The 18,693-nt window shown below is 39.0% G+C and overlaps 1 protein-coding gene across 1 annotated transcript; it reads right to left on the reverse strand.

Moving 5' to 3' along the window:
• Positions 1–695: 695 nt before the first annotated feature.
• Positions 696–17,615, reverse strand: TTPA (alpha tocopherol transfer protein). Its single transcript, XM_010708978.4, has 5 exons — positions 17,343–17,615; positions 10,040–10,193; positions 8,587–8,780; positions 6,029–6,139; positions 696–3,437 (listed from the first exon to the last, which is right to left on the reverse strand). Exons 1-5 carry the CDS (start codon positions 17,535–17,537, stop codon positions 3,258–3,260), a joined length of 834 nt encoding a protein of 277 aa, XP_010707280.1. The 5' UTR covers positions 17,538–17,615; the 3' UTR covers positions 696–3,257.
• Between the last annotated feature and the right edge of the window lie 1,078 nt (positions 17,616–18,693).

Here is an 18,693-nt window from a genome sequence, read left to right on the forward strand (position 1 = left end):
GAGGCCGGGTGGGCAGCATCCTCTCACCGCCCTCCGGCTTCCCAGCAGCCTTGGCGGTGAGGGCTGAGCTGTCAACCGCTTTTCGCGGCCGCCGAGGCTTAACAAGAGCAAGCAGCGCGCTTGCAGCCCGGAAGGCCGACTCTATCCGTGGGTGCATCGGTAGAGGGGTGCCCAGCAGAGGGAGGGAGGACATTGTCCCCTCTGTTCTGCACACGTGAAGTTTTGCGTCCAGACCTGGGGCCCCCAACACAGGAAAAGCGTGGAAATGTTGAAATGGGCTCAGAGGAGAGCCACGAAGGGCTCAGCTCACAGGGCTGGAGCATCTCTCCTACAACGACTGGCTGACGGAGCTGGGCTTGTTCAGCGTGGAGGAGAGAAGGGTGCGAGGAAGACACAGTTGCAGGCTTCCAGTACTTAAAAGGGAGTATATGAACAGGGGGGAGACTGACTTTTTACATGATTTCATAGTGATAGGACAAGAAGAAACAGGACAAGAGGGAATAGGCAGCTTGAGCTAGTGGTGGCAACCCTACCACCCATGACTGGGAGGTCAGAACTATACGGTTTGAGATCCCTTTCAACTCAAGTCTTTCTATGATACTGTGGTATCACCAGCAGGAGTCAAAAACCTGTAGCACTTAATGAAAGTAATTATTGTGTCACTGAAAAGTAACTAAAACTCTTCAAAACAGGAGACTGGTTGAACTAGAAAAGGTTTATTAATATAATTATGTTAACATGTAAAAAAAAAATTAAAAATGTGCATTAAATTATGCTTATAGGCAGTAGCAGCATTTAACAGCAAGTTTATTTTTTAAAGGCACTCCTGGTCTTGCTAGAGAAGAATAAGGCATGTACAAATTTTTGTTTATTTACTTTGCAGCTGGCCTACCTCCACACATCACACTTTCCTTTTTATTATGCAAATATCCTGATTATTCTATGTCATTAGCAGCAGTGACAGTTGTTCCTTGTCCAGAATTTCTAAGTTCTACTTTGCATGTAAACATTAAAAATAATTAACAGTTCATGAAAAAACAACTGTACTCAGTGCTCTATTGCATTACATATCCACGTTACCATTTAATAATAGGTTCAGGATATTTAGGACTTCATTGATATAGTATAGTTCAAATTAAGATAAAAGCCACACATTTTTTCTCTACATACACAATCAAATGAAGGAATTAAATTTCTTTCTGTTAGATAAAATAGCAACAGTAAGAGATTGGTTTCACAGGAACCTGTTCACAGGAACATGGTTCATTCCTTTACATGGTATACGTTCAAGGATTAAAACAGAGAGCATAACGTTAGTGCAATAGCTTCAGTTCTCTGTCCCATAAATTACTTGGGACTTGAGTTATACACCTGAAGAACTGCCAAATGACTACTTATTTTTTTATAAAAATAATCACCTCAACTGAACTATTTAAAGAGCTTTTTCATATCACAAAATAGTTCAATCAGATAAAAATAAGGATATGAAATATATGAATATATGAAAAATATTTATTTGAATTTAGGCTCTGCATCAAAGATATCCTGAAAGAAAAGGATGAGAATGCACTTGAGGAAATGAGATAACTGAAAAAGGAAAATCATTGCCAGTTTCGAAGGAATGTTCTATCTGACATTGACCTTAGGTAGCAAAGGAAACTATGACCAACACGTACTGTGTAGGCCTTTCACAGATGTTGTATATGCTAATAAAAAATAGCTTCTGCTGGCTTTTGCAATAATGATAAAGTGATAAAGTAAAACAAGATGCTTCTGTTTTCACAGGATATTCTCTTTTCTTTCTCCTAAACATACATTAATACGACATCCCAGTGTCCTACAAATTTTAAAATAACAGAAGTTAGCATTTCTACTACCTGAGAAGTACATTGTTATGGTGAACTTTTATATGGAATGCTAGATGTTTAATACTTATGTGAACACTCCCTGTCCTGTTATAAAACTGATAAAAACCGTGTATACAAACTCCAGCAGTTGCTGTATTAACAGAAATTTTAACAACAAGAAAAACATACAAAAAACAAAAACAGTGAAAAATAAATTATCATTTTAGATTATTAAATCTTAGGGAATGTAGGATAATACTGCTGTGTAATACATGCAGCAGTTAAACATGAATCATGTCCCTTTAACATAAGTACAGACAGATTTTTTTCATTATATAAACACAGAAGAGGACTCAGCAGAAATTAAAAACAAATTTTTCCAGTGTCCAACACTACATAGGCTGGCAAGTTGTCAATCACTTTTCTGAAAATAAGAATCTCCTAGGTATCTCCGAGGCTAAGGTCCAAAGCACCCTTAGACCACACAGCAGTTATTTCTAAGTTTCTAATCTACAAAGAATCTAGATCTTGTAGGGTGAAGAACTATTCACCTTGCAAGACAGATACTGCAGCCAGCAAAGAGCAGTTGACCTCTGTAGCAGTCTACAACAGGAATTAAAAGTGCTCACCTTACTTAGTTGCTTATAGCTTATCCACAGATATTATCTCTTTGAAGAACAAAGATCAAAATTTGATTTTTTTTTTTAACTCTCTTACCAGTTCCTCCTGATTCACACTTTCCTTTGAAGAATACGTATATGGGACTTTCCTCATCTTCCCCGCGAACTACTAGATTCCTGTGTCAATTAGCACAAAAAGGGAAGCTGCATAAGCAGCACAAAGATAACAAATGTTTCAGTACTGATGACTAATTCATAATTTGACTGTGTAATCTTAGCAGCACAAACTAACAAAACAGCCATTTCCCTGAGAATCAATTTGAAACGCAGGCTCCTACTTGTAAATTGGGCCTGTATTCATACTTCTGCTTCCAGTCTACCCCATCTATACTCTGTTCTACTTTAATTACTTGGCTTTGTATCTTATCATCTTAACAAGCCAAGATAGAAGAACTAAGCATAAGGTTCTGGACTGCATTAATATAGATGAGTTGTCTTATAAGACTTAACAGGAGTAATATCAATATCTGATATACAATGTACAACTACTGGCATGCAACTTTACCAGTTACAAACACATAGAAATCCTCAGACATATCCTCAGACACGTAGTCTCCTCAGACATACATACTGATATACTCCAGTTAGTATAAAAGTGCAGTCATTGTAATTCTGCTCTGAAAAGCCATTCTGCTTTCATTTACTATGATTTCAAGTTTACAAGAAAGATTTCATATCAAATTTATTTCCACTTCCAGTCTTCAGGAATTGATAGAATACTCTCATAAGTTTATTCATGGGCAACCAGAGAAATGCTCTGGAGATAATCTGCAGATGCCATTATGAAGTCAGTCCATTCCTTGGCCAGCTCTTCAAAGGAGTCTCCTTCCCCCCCATATTCCTGTGGGAGAATGCTGACTGGAAAGTGTTCAGTCAGACTCTGAATGTAGTTACTTCCATGCATATGCACCTAAAACAAAATATGAAAAAGCATTTACTTCAGTATGAATGTTAGACTCATGAGTAAAAACAGATAGCAAATAAATGCAATACAAGCACTTAAGATTGGTTCCACTAAACAAGTGTTCACAATGAGCTCCTTCAGTGAGGAAGAAAGTACAATTTAAGTCCAAAACTCACTACTAGCCCATGTAGCTAAAATGATCTGTACCAGGAGGACTGGGGCTTGGTCTTGTTCTGAGGTGTGTCCTGTAGTTGCTTATCAGTCATTCCAGGGGAAAAAAAAAGTGCTCAGCACCTGGCCACTTCTATCTAGTCCTGCTACACACATTTGAAGACAACATTATGTTCAAGGTATGTAGATACAAACAGGTGCCAAGGAAGATATTCAGAAGAAACCATACCTCTGACTTACATTACAGTCCACGTAATTCAGTTCTAATTAAATCAGATCCTGCACTGCTCTCCTCCAGTTTAACCTTTGAATAGTGTAGTTCTGGTTGCTATTTTCCTGCTTTATTAGAGCTAACTTGAAGCCTTCTTCACTACTTTTGGTCAAAAACCTTTCGTAGGTTTCTTATTAACAACTGACAAGAACTTTCTGATTATTAACACCATTTGTTGACAATTTCTCACTGTCATCTGTAGACAGCGTGTCTACAGATCTGGGACCTATTTCTTGCTAATTCTGCAGAAGATACGCTGTGTGATCTTAAGCAAGTTATTTAAACCCCGTTACTGTATTTTTTTAGTCGTTAGAGTAGTGACAGAATCACAGAATGGCCAGGGTTGGAAAGGACCTTAAGAATTATGAATCTCCAACCCCCTGCCACATGCAGGGCCACCAACTTCCCCATTTAATACCAGACCAGGCTACCCAGGGCCCCATCCAATCTGGCCTTGAACACCTCCAGGGACGGGGCATCCACAACCTCTCTGGGCAGCCTGTTCCAGCACCTCACCACTCTCTCTGTAGAGAACTTCCCCCTGACATCCAACCTAAATCTTCCCTCGTCTTAAAACCATTTCCCCTTGTCCTGCAGTTATCAACACTTTCAAAGAGTTGATTCTCCTTCTGTTTGTTGGCCCCCTTTAGGTGCTGAAAGGCTGCAATGAGGTCACCCCCCACAGCCTTCTTTTCTCCAGGCTGAACAAACCCAGCTCCCTCAGCCTGTTTTCGTAGGGGAGGTGCTCCAGTCCCCCGACCATCTTCGTGGCTCTCCTCTGTACTCTCTCCAACAGCCCCCTGTCTTTCCTTTCTGGGTCTTGTCCAGACCTGAACACAGTACTCCAGATCCAGACAATCACCTCTCTGTCCCTGCTGGCCACCCCTCTTCTGATAGAGATGTTGTTAGATGTGCTATAAGTAGGACTACATGGAGTGGGAGGAAGGGCAAGTTGGATGTTAGGAAAAGATTCTTCACCAGCATGTGGTCAGGCCCTGGAACAGTCTCCTCAGCACAGTGGTATTGGCACCAAATTGATGGAGTTCAAGGAGCATTTGAACAAAGGTCTCGGACATAGGTTTTAATTTTGTGTGGTCCATTGTGGATCAAGGAATTGGACTCAATGATCTTTGTGGGTCCCTCCTGTGATTTTGTGACTAGTCTTCAAGAGTGTGGTATGTAAGCGAGGTTTAGAGGTGGAGTCTCCAGAGTAGTAGATTTTTATTTTTCTTTTTTATACTCTTTGTGAGAATCAGCTCTCTAGGGCTGAGGCTCTACTGCCAAGGCATTTTACAATCTCTTTGAAATTTTTGGGTCTCTACTGATTCCTAACTCTAAAATTCTTGTTTGAATACATATGCGTTCTAAGAGTTTTCAACGTTTAAGAAAATCACATGTTGAATCTTTCCACTTCAAATTTCTTTTTCCATGTGTACTTAATGTTCCGCATCCAGCTGACATTGATTTCTAGCACTTTGGAAACAGCATGGGAAGAAGACAAAAATAAATAAATAAAGGAATATTTTATCTGCAATCAGTATATTCTAGAAAAGCCCAAGAAGATTATTGTGCAAAAGTTAGTGGTGATTTTAAGAAAAAGATTCACTGAACCCAAATGAGACCTCATGCAATGAGGTTACGTTTTTGCTTCATCCTAGACAGTGCTCTCCTGTCATCTGTCTAGATAGTGGGTGACCCTCCCTGCCCGGATAGATATCCCCTCTCAGCTTAGAGTTCAGGCTGGTACAACCTAATTTTTCCCACCAGGAAAATGGCACTACTGCATGGTACCTGTAGACAGGTAAGGCATGATCAGAGTCTGCGGCTCACAATCACCTCCCTGTCCCTGCTGGCAATCCCTCTTCTGATGGAGTCCAGGATACCATTTGCTTTCTGAGCTGCAAGAGGACATTGCTGGCTCATGTTTAGCTTTTCATTCACCAGGACTCCCAGGTCCTTCTCTGCAGAGCTGAGTGACAACAGCAACTGTTATGTATATTATGCAGATGTTTTACAGATAGATTACAGGGCCACTATAGTACTAAAACGATTTACTAAAATGATTTGTCCTCTTCAAAGTTCAGATCCTAAGGGAACTGTTGTAGATTGTTGCGTAGAGGTTTTATGGTAGAAATAAATGTTTGTGTGCACTCACCCGTTGCTTTATTTTTTCAGTGAGAAAAGGCTTAATTAGAGCGAAGACTGGATGGAACAATAAAGGCTCATTAATCAAGTGGATACCTCGAACTTTTAGTGGAAAGGAATCCTGTCAAGATACATGAAAAACAGCATGAGAAAAAGAAATTATTGAAAAGATTCTATCATGAAAGACAAGTCTGAAACTATCTAGTCTTCCTCCAGGTATTCCTTCTGACCTTGCTAATTCTTGCACTATGGAGTACTCTTAGTTTACACTGATTAAGAAATTACATTTTGTTCTTCTCACTAGGAGAGAAAAAAAAAATAACAAGGAAAGGCTGACTATAAAAGCAACGACAACAAACTGCACACAAATAATATACACAAAGCTTTCTCTCAGCTTTTCTTCTGAGGCACAGTAGCAAAGATCCTGCTGCCTATCTAGCCACATGTTTTCACTGGCAACTCCCACAGCCCAGAGAAATATATATAGATATAAATACAGCAAAATCAGTGGTTATATTTATAAGTTAAATATAGAGAGGAGTCTTGAAATTAGTGAATTTGCCCAAGCCTGAAATTCAGCTTTACAGCAAGATTACTGTGATAATCGTAGAATGGTTTGGGTTGGAAGGGACCCTTAAGATCATCTAGTTCCAATCCCCCTGCTATAGGCAGGGACAAACCCTATAATAAAAGTTATATCTCCTATACGCCTTCATAATTTGAAATACTACTAGTTGGGTTCAAGTTTCATATAGAAGTTCCACAACTTTTCAATCTGAAAGGAAGTAACAACAGTGTTCAAAGACAGTATTATGCAACGGGGGAAGAATAACTCCTTAAAATCCCACCTACTATGCTGCAACTGGTGCTTATAAAAATGGCCATATCATACACGCCTCTATGGGTAAGAAAAAAACCCACACACATTTCTTAAGTGCAAATCCTATTAGATTTTAAAGTATGATAAAGACCTTAAATCTATCAGATTTTAGGTTTACTGCATGTTATTATCATTTGTTTACAGCCTACTATTTTCTTCTTCACAAAAGAATTTAGTTTTGCCTCAAGGTAACTGATATTCAAGATGATGTCGCCTACTGATGTTACTATACTTTCTATTCTGTATTACATTTATTTCTTTTCTATTAATGTGTTTCTCCACACAAGACAGTAATTTGCAAGAAAGACACATTTCAAGAGAAAAACTTAGGGTAAAAGCCAAGGTTCCTAAATTTTTACTTATAAGCATATTGATTCAACACTAAAAACAACCTCTAGATGAAACATACAAATCCACCTAGAATGATGAAAAAGATCCAAAAAAGAAAGAAAAAAAAGAAAAATCAATTGAGTTTACTCCTGTTCTAAGAAGGCAACACTGGAAATGCAATCCTTTTTCTGCCTTTTTTCAATTGCTATAAGAAACATTTAGAAACTTGAAAAACATACAATAAAGCTGTAGTAAGATAGAGCCATTCTATTCAAAGAATATCCTCATTTAAGGTAATGGATTGAAACCCACAGGTTTAATTGCAATTCCTATTCTATTTCCTTTCTGCTCTCAATTTCAAAGTTATAAAATTACTAACGACTTGTTTACTACCTCAGAAATCAGCAGAAACACTCTCTCAACTGTTGTTCTCATGGAATTGGCCCAGGATCATATAAACATCAATATTTTTCTTATTCTAGATGAAAAAAAAAATTGTAATACTCCCTGCTTTCCTTGAAGTTCTACAGCAGAGATCAAGAAGGAAGAGCCGATGAAATTCTGATGCTATTAGCTCACTGACTAAGCTCTGAATTGCCCTCAGATACAAACCTTGCCAAACCAGATTGAGAGATTATCTCCCTGGCCCGTTTCTACATCATAGGTTAACAGTCTTATCATTACTGATTTTCAGCTTAACTTCTGAAGGAAAATAGGATTATATGACGACAGTGTAGCTTGCCTGCCAATTCTCTGTCTCTTTCCTCTCTTTTTATTCAAATCCATTGGCAAAATTCAACTGAATTTGACAGAAAGGAAAAAGTCTTAGAGACAGTAAGGTTCCTAAAATTTTGTGAAAATGAGGTGAGGTAACAACGAGTTGCACAAAATAACTCATCGGGAAACACAAGCAAAACAAATGCCACATGCAGTTGGGAACAGATGGATGGTCTTCTAGTATCATCCATACTTGCCAACAAGTACTACTCACTTGGTCTGAACTGCACTTACTGCATTCTATTTTTCATCTTCTCTAAGTCTCAAGGAAAAAAAAAAGCTTTGAACAGATCCTTATAAAAGTAGATTTTATCTGCTCAAGAAATTCTTGTACTGTAACAGGTCAGTGGAATTTTAATAAGACATCTGAGGTTAAAGAGCACTTACTGCCATACAAGAACATACTTTAAGTCAAAATAAGCAAAGCATATGCCCGAGTTATCTGACTTTTCATGGATATAAAAATTTGTTCTTTCAAACTGCATGACCTCTGAAAAGGTCTGCAGAAGGAAAAACTTCAGATGGAAGAAAAATAGGGAGTTATAGCAGTGAAGCAGTATAAAGCAGTATGTTGTACTTACTGTGAGCACAGCAGCAATTTTCTTGGCCACTGCTGGACTGATTTGAAATGCATGAGCAAATCGCCACCCTTGAAGATCAAAGATAGCCTTGACTCCATTCCTCTGAGTCTCAATCTCCTTTACAATGAGTTCAGACGTGATCAGACTCACACGAAACACATCGTATGCCGTAAATAACGTGGGATCCCATTGTCCTGAGGAATTAGTATATTGCACTGCATAACCACAAGCATACAGCATACACCTGTACTTTCACTTCCTACTGCTTCTCAGGGAGAAGTAAGCATTCAGTATCGAAGATTCTGAAATAAACAGATTTGCCATTGCAGAAATTCTCTTCTGTGCTTGTTCTGTCACTCATCTTTCACGCTAATTTTGTAAATGGTATGAGTGGAGTACATTGCACCTACAACTGTAGCCTCCAGTACAAGGTTTTGCCACAGACAGCTTAAGACAATAACAGTCCCATTAGCAGAAATCAAAGGAAAGCATGGTATAGCTCAAAGAGGCTAATCACTGGCCATGGGCTTCAGGAACTCCAAAAGGAAATCACAGATCATCAATTCACATAATTTTACTTCAGTACAGCAATACTGCCAAGCCTCAGTGAATTCCATTTGGTTTTTTGAGACCTGAGCAAAGAATTGCATGGGATGAGCCTTTACACTGGGCTCAATCTTTGGAGAGCACAGCTTTGCAAAGAAAAGCATTTCACTCTACTAGACCAGCCAATATTAAAACAATTATTTGAAAGCTGGTAAAAATCATTTCTCTGTCCAAAACCACAAAGAAATATGGCAACATGTGATTTATTATTGTTATTAAGACTTTAGGGAATGCATCAAAGCAAACTGAAGATCTTCAGGGCATAATTTATACAGGGTTCATCAGCTATATCTAAAATGGTGAAGATTCAGAGAACTCATCTGCATCTAAGCTAAATGTTGGTACATTAGGTGTACATCTTTTTTCCATTCTTTCTTTCCCCTCTGTACTGCATCTCCACTCAGAACACAGATTTTATAATTCTCCTGGAAACAAAAGTACTTTTTGGAAACATGAGACCAAATAATTACATATTCTTATAAGTTTTTAGGATTTTAACCTTAGTAGTTTTTTGATGCAAACAAGAATTCTACTTAACAGAGAAGCTTCAGAAAAGGATGCATAACTTTAGCCATATTAGAATCAAATGATATAATTATTACTGCTCAGTAAACACATCTTTATGTTTACCTAAAAGTCTTTCTAACAAGGGAGAATAATTACTACCTTTCTAGTTAAGAGATTCTCATGTTACCTTCCATTTTATCAACTCCTGGTGTTACACCCATTAGATACTTCTGTTTTGCTGCTGAAATTGTGATAATTTACATGCAAACAAAAAAACAGACACAAAAGAATTAGTACAAGAGCCAGGTATGAAATGGGTCCAAGAAATATTGTCACTCACCAATTCTGTATATTAGAACTTTGCTTCCAGATGGGTCTCTTGATCTTAAGACTCCATGATAGCCAGCATGCAATAGACCAAGGACAGAAGATGGCTGCAAATCTGCACTTATTTCTGGGCATTCAATTCTCCACTTCTGGTAATTCTTCAGTAACTGGAAAAAAGTAAATGTGTAAGATAACCATCAGGTATTACATTAAAAAAGCACAGATAAAACCATATTTTCAATATGTGGTCACAGCCAGAGGTTTAATTCATTAAATTAGCTGTCATTTCATTGTGTATTCAAAGCAAATTGCTGAGAGAAGCAGAAGGCTGTTATACTTGATCAAATTACTGAGTTGTTATGTATTTAGTATCGTCAATTCATTAATGGAATACAGTTATTACTTTGTGTTAGAAAAGAAAATCGGGCTATGCAGAAATCACCAGTAGTTTCAACTTTAAAAGCATTAAAAAAATAATAATAGAAAAGAGTTCTCAGGTGACATTTAGGATTATTCAGTTTGATAACTCATCTGATTCATACAAGCTTTGTTGTCTTTGGAAAAGATGTGCTTACTTCATACATACATTTATTAATAATTTCATTTTACCATTTGACATACACAAGGTCACCAGCATATATGAAGCACATTTTCAAAATCCCTCCTGCTCCTTAGATAAAGCAGAATACAAGTGTAATGGATCCTTCATTCCCTTTATCTATCAGACAACTTTCCTCGCTCAGAATGGAAATAATGTATACCTGTCTTACTAAAAGAGAGATCCTGTCCATTGTCAGAAACATAACTGCCCTTGTTCCTAAGGCTGGAAGGAAGCAACATATGCTAGCACTAGTGAAGGATGGGGAGGATTGTATGTTGAAATGGAATGGTCTAATTCTTAAGGAACAGTCAATTAAGGAGTGTCTTTCTGAGGAAACATTTGCTAGCAGAATTACAGATAATACTGTGAGAAGTTATTTTAAGTAGAGATGGATAACTAAAAATTAAATTGGTGACACGGTAGTTCCAAACTCTTATTACAGTTTTCCTTTTAAAATAAAGAAGTGGTGGTGGAGAAAAAGAGCAGCAACTGTCTGCAGCTGAAGTTATTTATGGCATTCTGAATAGGTAGGTAGGAAGCTTTGCAAGATTGTCTTCTGTTCACCAGCTGTGATCTGCCTCTGCTCAATCACTTGTGCTAAGTTGTCCAGCACTGAGTTTGGAGAACAGTGTTATAGCTATGGCTATCTAAATGTAAAATTTTGTATTAAAATGTCCCAAACTACAGTTTGAACTCCTATCATTTTCAAAGGAGCTAAGTGAATCAGAATTTTTCAGTACTTGTACACAAGAAAAGAAAATCAAAGACAGGTTTAAAATCTTAAAAGTAGAATAGGCTACTCTTTCAAATTGTTACATTCAACAACAAAAGTAATCTGATCCTCAGTATAGTTTCACAAATTAAATATGCTCACAGAAATGAAAACATCAACCAGCTCTCCTTTATTTCTGTTAATTCATATTTGCTTATTTCTAAATTATACCATATTCCGCAACAGAAGCACTAGAATTAAAAGAACTGTCAGCTCCTATTAATAAAACATAACCTTTAATAAAACCCCAAGCTTCTTATATCTATGCAAGGATCATTTTCTTCATCATCTTCATATAAAGAATGGCAGAAAGGAACCTCAGTGGATACTGAATTCATCCCTTGGAATATCACAGTATCAGCTAGGTTGGTAATGCAAAACCTGAGAATCACCATTGCATACCTCATAGCTTGTTTATGTTACCCAGTTAACATCAGTAGTAATTTCTCTTTCCTTTGTTTTGAAGTTTCTTATATTGTTTCATACAAACATACAATTTTTCCTCAGCTTAAGCCTATTCTTAGACAAAACTGCCAAGTTATTGTTTGTTAAAATAATTTACGTACAAATAGATGATGCTCTGATCCGCAATTAACTGTATCATTTCTGGAAATATTGCCTGTAAGTATGTACTTGTGGGTACAAAACTGGGACAGTCCATCTGCCACACCAGAATCCCATCTGACTTGGAAATAAGCCAACTGATAAAAGCCTTGCTTTAGACCATACACGGTAAACAGAAACACTTAACTGCTAACGTATTGTACTAAAAATCTTTTGACTTCATATAATTGGGCTAGCGTAAACAAGCAGAGCAGGAAGTGAAGGAAACCAAGTTAATCTGTGGAAAAGAAATTCACTGATTGCAAAGATAGGCCAGAAGAGGTACTACAATTATCTCACTCTGTTGGAATTTGACTCCTTACAAAGGGCACTGTGGAACAATTCCAAACATTGTGCCAACCAGACAGCACTGTTTACATACTGTGTTATTTTTCTTCATCTTTCCAACACAGACACTTAAACAGCAGCAAAAAACACACAAACAACCACAGAAGTACTATCCAAACATCTTCTGCTTCATAGTTTGTCCCTTCTAACATCAGGTGTATTCCATCATAATGAACCTACTTAACAATCACATAAATATTTTAAGCAGTTCTTTGAAGAGCTGCCTGCCAAAAATCAAGATGAGAATAAACATAGGGTCATCTAATACCCTGAATAATCCCAGCTTTCAGTTAGTTTCTTCTTTTCATAAACATTAACACTTCCCTAGACAGAAACATCAAAACCTCAATTTCTGGACCTGAGAAGAAAAGGAATACTGTTCACAAACTGCAACACACTAAGGATACTTACAGAAACATAGTTTATCTACTGATTGTCCATGATTGAATAAACACATAGTTAGAACACTTATGACTCCCTCTATGGCATGATACTTTTTACATAGACACAGCTAAGTTCCAAACATTCTTCCCTTTTCCAGAAAGCCACAAAGTGCTCAAGTGAATAGTTCTGATCTTAAAAACTATCCAATCTAATTACCTGAAATGATGATTTAGTTCTGAACTAAAGGTCAGCATTAGATAACTTTCCACAGTATTCACAGCTAATTTGGAGACATTTTCTGTGAACAATCACTTTCTCAGCTGCTGGACATTCTCAAGTCACACAGAGCCACTTACATGTGTAATTCTTAAACATAACTAAATACAAAAATTAGCAGGGAATTTTACAGTTTTACTTGATTTTGAAAATTCCTAAATTAACATTGCATAAAGACAGAAATTAATATGGAATATTTAAAAGATAGGAAAATGTTATTATTCTTTTTTTGTAAAGATAGCAAAGAAAAGTATAAGTTTTATTCATAATAATCAGCCTGAGTGCAGAAGATAAATAAACCTAATATAATCAGGAGAAACAAAAGCATTCATTACAATCAAAATGACTCATGTATTTACAAGAAAAAACGTCTCTGTATAATTATCTGTATATATAAACTGAATAACTTACTTAAAAATCTATTGAGCATCTGAAAACAGACACAAGATAATTTGATAATGGGCAAAGCTGGATGAAAAACCCCACTGTCTGGAGTTAACCATCAAGAGATTTTTCCTGAGGTCTTTTGGGGATAGTTCCAGATTTCTTAACATCAGAGATAGCAATGTTACTGATTAATCCACATTTTGTGTGACACAAAACAAAGGAAAGAGAACTTAGTACTTGTAATTAAAAGAACTAGAAAATAATGTATGTTATAGAAATTAATGTATGTGACCAATTATTTTTCCTGATTGATATATATCCATATTAACAAAGGTGCAAGATTAAATTTTAACTGTGCCAGTAGCTGTATCAGCACACACTATGTTCAGAGAAAAATGTTTTTTTTAATTTCAATCTTTGATGGAGAAACCAACAGTTCAAAATTTAGGATAGAAACATGTAAGTGCATATACACACATGCACACACCTTTGATGCTGGTGTTTCAGTGTTGCACTTTTACTGAATTTAAAAATGTTCATTCTTCTCCCTATAGTATAATTCAAGTCAAGTCAAGACAGTATTCCAGGCTCACTGAGAATCAGCTTCATCCAAGAGTTGCAAGATGTAACACAAGGCAATAATAAAATGAACTAAGTGAAAATATGTATGGAGGAGAGGGGCTGCTACCTTTCCAGATTTCACATATCACTACTGAACCCAAGTGTCAGCACTTTTGATCACAGCAAGAAAGTCAAACACACCCATGTAGCTGGCACATTAAAAAAGACTAAAATCATTGCTTTATCTCAATTAATGGTGACCCATGGCCCTGCTTCGCAGTTTAAACCTTTTGCAGCATTAAAATCTGATCCCTGCTTTTATCTCTCATGGGGATTACAAAGGCACAAGTGAAAGAGACTAAAACAATACACTACCACTCCTCCTCAGTGTTATTTTTTAGGGGATGTAAGCCCTGCCCACAGTTTCACTGGATAGGAAAAGCGTCTTACTGGCATAATCAAGGCTTCATGTGTTATGTCATAGTTGTTGTTAGCCCATGTCAAAGGACCTTCTGCACACTCCTGGAGACAAATCTCTGTCAAGATTTCACAAAGAATTTAAGGATTACAGACATTATCACTGGTAACATTCACACATTTTAAATCCTATAGCAGAAAATATTTGCTTAATTTCATCTCTTCTTCTGGGAGTCTGTACTTAAGTAATTAGGGATCATGCATTCCTCTCCAGCCACTTTCAAAGGTAAGGAATTTAGCCAAATCTTTCCTCTGATTCAAAAATGCAGGAAAATAATTTTCTTCTATTTCAAGAACAGTCTGCTGCTGAGCTTACTTAGATACACCATTGACTTCAAAACATACACACTTCCAGTTGAGTTCTTCAGCTCCAACTAGCTATTTCAGCGGTGGATTTTTTTCTAGGATGATATATAGAAATAGTTTAGTACTTTCAAGCAAGTTTGGAACTGCTAGAAGAAAAACGTAAAAGATTTCTGTTCCACTAAATGATTCTGAAATGGAATCACCCTCTAACTGATTATTTTCTGGAAGATTTCCAAACGTTGATAAACCAACTCCTGAGAGACCATAATCAGATATATGAGTTACATATTAACCTGACACGCATCACAAAACAGTTTGGTCTGTAACCAAACTCATAATTCATATTTAAGGCTAAGTATAAGCCCACAGTAAGAAGAATGGTGGAAAGAAACTTCCATTCTTTTGGTCACAGGCACTGATGAGTCACAGACTCTGATCATGCTTTACCTGTCTACAGGTACCATGCAGCAGTGCCATTTTCTTGGTGGGAAAAATTAGGTTGTACCAGCCTGAACTCTAAGCTGAGAGGGGATATCTATCCGGGCAGGGAGGGTCACCCACCATCTAGACAGATGACAGGAGAGCACTGTCTAGGATGAAGCAAAAACGTAACCTCATTGCACGAGGTCTCATTTGGGTTCGATGAATCTTCTTCTTAAAATCATCACTGACTTTTGCATAATAAGCCTTTTAGGCTTTTCTAGAATATAGTGATTGCAGATAATCACATTCCTTTATTTATTTATTTATTTATGTCTTCTTCCCATGCTGTTTCCTACCTACAGCACATCTAACAACATCTCTATCAGAAGAAGGGTGGCCAGCAGGGACAGAGAGGTGATTGTCCCTCTCTACTCTGCTCTTGTGAGGCCCTATCTGGAGTACTGTGTCCAGGTCAGGAGCCCCCACTACAAGAAAGACAGGGAGCTGTTGGAGAGGGTCCAAAGGAGAGCCACAAAGATGACTGGGGGACTGGAGCACCTCCCCTATGAAGACAGGCTGTTCAGCCTGGAGAAGAGGCGGGTGCAAGGTGACCTGATTGCAGCCTTTCAGTACCTAAAGGGAGATACAAACAGGAGGGGAATCAACTCTTTGAAAGGGTTGGTAACAGCAGGACAAGGGGAAATGGTTTTAAGTTGAGAGAGGGAAGATTTAGGTTGGATGTCAGGGGGAAGTTCTTTACAGAGAGAGTGGTGAGGTGCTGGAACAGGCTGCCCAGAGAGGTTGTGGATGCCCCGTCCCTGGAGGTGTTCAAGGCCAGATTGGATGGGGCCCTGGGTAGCCTGGTCTGGTATTAAAAGGGGAGGCTGGTGGCCCTGCATGAGGCAGGTGATTGGAGATTCCTGATCCTTGAGGTCCCTTCCAACCCTGGCCATTCTGTGATTCTGTAACTATTCTCAAGAAAGTGCAGAAAACTATGGGCCAAACTCTTGAGTGCCACTGCCATGCCTACTTCCAGCACTTCCAATTTCCATTCTATAACACAAGCTGGAGAGTGTATCATCTTCATGAGACTGCAATACAGGAGGGAAAAAAAAAAAAAAAAAAAAAAAAAAAAAGAGGGAGGGTTTTGCTGGGAAAAAAAAAGAAAAGAAAGGTACAGTCCTACAATTGTTACTACACATTTGATATAAGCCGTGTTATGAAATTAGAGCAACAATAAGATGCATGAATAGCCAAAGGAATCTGTCTTGACTTGCTCACTCTTCTGTTGTGATTTAAAGCTGTCACACAAACCTCATGAAAAGAACAAAAGATATAATTAAAGCTAATTACTGTTAAGAGCATCATTCAATTTCTAGTGTTCTTTTTTACCACTTTGATCACGCACTACATTTACGTGCAACAGTCTTCAGTTATACTGACACACAATTCTGAACTCGGAAGGTCGAGAGCATACAGAAGCAAAAAATAAAAGGTAAGCTGTGTTGGGCAATGTTATGTCAACAGCATCAAGTTCCATTAAAACACAGATTCCAGTTGGCACAAGCTTTTGCTCTAGAAAGAATTGGAATTACTTTTTGTTGAGATGAATTAGTGTTTATCAACCTTTCTGTAAAAAAGAAATGATAACAATCTGTGCTTTTGACTGCTGAAAACAGGCATGCAATGTCTTTATGGCAACAAGCCATACAACAGATAGGAATGGAATGAAACTCGCCAAAGCCTGTTAAATTACCAAACTCTAAGAGAAAGAGAAATTTCACAGACAGAAACCTGTAGCAAAACTAAGAGACATACGAGTTACTAATAGCCCGAGCAGGAAAAGCAAGGTAAGGATGCCCTTGGAAGGATGCTGTTAGCTGAGCTGTGACCTTACTGCAGGTACCAGAACCTTTGCCAGTGGGATCGCATCAAGCTAGCGGCCACGCTGTCTTCCCGACCTTGCTCTGTAGATGTGCAGATGAGCAGAGCGCTATAACCCAAATGTCCTTCTTGACCCATCTGGCAGGATGCTTCACTCACTTAAATGCCTGCTGCGGGCTCCCAACACCCCCAGGAGCAGCACTGCCCCTCCGCATCTCCATTTCCGAGCCTACCCAGGGGCCAGGCAGCTGAAACAAGCACCCCGGTGTCCCGAGGGCTCCCGCTTCCCCTTACCCTCCAGGCCAGATCCAGGTTGAAGTCTCGGGCTCGCAGGAACCTCACCAGGAAGGCGTCGCTGAGCGGCTGCGGCCAGCGCTGCCCGGGCTCTGCCTCCGCCCGCCGTCGCAGCTCGGCCACGGCCCCGCGAACCCGCGCCGAATGGTCGGGAAGCTCGTTCAGCCGCTGCGCCATGCCTGTCCCCGGCCCCATCAGGAGATACCAAACGAAAACCCGGCCGAGCCCGGCTGCCTCCGCCCCCGGCGGGGCTTAACCCCTCCGCACCCTGCTGGGCGGGGGCGGGAGGAAAGCGGTCGGTCCCGACTGGTCCGGTTGGCCTCGTCACCAATTAGGTTATTTATTTATTTTTATTTAACTTTGATGAACTTCACTGGCGTTTAGATTTTTAGGCTTTAACTCCTCTCATACATTGTTTTGTATTTCTTTTATTTTATTGCTTATAGTCCCATAAGAGGATCTCTGCCCATTCCTGTCTCCTAGGGGTAGAGGGGTGACACGCGATACCACCTTCCGGGGGTGTCTCCGGGTGCCGAGTGCCTGCACCACCCGCCTGATGCTGCTTCCGGGGGAAAAGTAAAATCTTGGAGCACCCAATCATAGAATCATCAAGGTTGGAAAAGACCACTAAGATCATCTAGTCAACCTTTGATCCATCATCACCATCTCCATGTCCCTCAGTGCCACATTTACACATTTCTTGAGCACCTCCAGGGATGGTGATTCCACCAGCTCTTTGGCACTCTGTTCCAATGCTTCACCACTCTTTCTGAGAAGAAATTTTTTCCTAACGTCCATCCTGAACATCCTCTGGTGCAATTTGAGGCCATTCCCTCTAATTTTACCTGGGAGACTGCCTTTCAGGCAGTTGTAGAGAGTGATAAGATCTCCCCTGATCCTCCTCAAGGCTCAACAGCCCCAGCTCCCTCAGCTGCTCCACATAAGACTTGTGCTCCAGAACCTTCAGAGATTTGTTGCCCTTCTCCATACGTGCTCCAGAGTCTCAACGTCTTCTCTGTAGCCCAAAACCGAATGCAGTGCTCGAGGTGCAGCCCAGTGATGAAAATATATACTCAGTCTGCATGAGGAAGTTAACTCAACTTTGCTGCCCAGCAGTGAGCTCCAGTTAATGAAGGTGAAGAGTTCACTGCTCCTAATGGTATTTTTATTATAGGCATTTCCTTTGATTAAGCTTCCTTTGAGATCTCTTGCCCTACTTAGGTTAAAAGCCTCACTCATTTAACATACCATTCATGAGGCCTATTAAAAAGCTTACAAAACTTTGTTCTGGATTATCTTCCTCTTCTCTGACTGTGTGCAGATACACTTCATATTTGCTTACTTTTTGATC

Source organism: Meleagris gallopavo, chromosome 3, assembly GCF_905368555.1.
Source record: "Meleagris gallopavo chromosome 3, MGAL_WU_HG_1.1, whole genome shotgun sequence".
NCBI lineage: Eukaryota > Metazoa > Chordata > Aves > Galliformes > Phasianidae > Meleagris > Meleagris gallopavo.

Bases quoted from the DNA above. Each gene is read 5' to 3' on its own strand.
- TTPA (XM_010708978.4), bottom strand. From the start codon at position 17,537: ATGGGGCCGGGGACAGGCATGGCGCAGCGGCTGAACGAGCTTCCCGAC. The intron at 8,781-10,039 runs GTGAGTGACAAT...CTAATTCCTCAG, and splicing joins AGTTCTAATATACAGAATTG to GACAATGGGATCCCACGTTA. The intron at 6,140-8,586 runs GTAAGTACAACA...GTATCTTGACAG, and splicing joins AAATTGCTGCTGTGCTCACA to GATTCCTTTCCACTAAAAGT.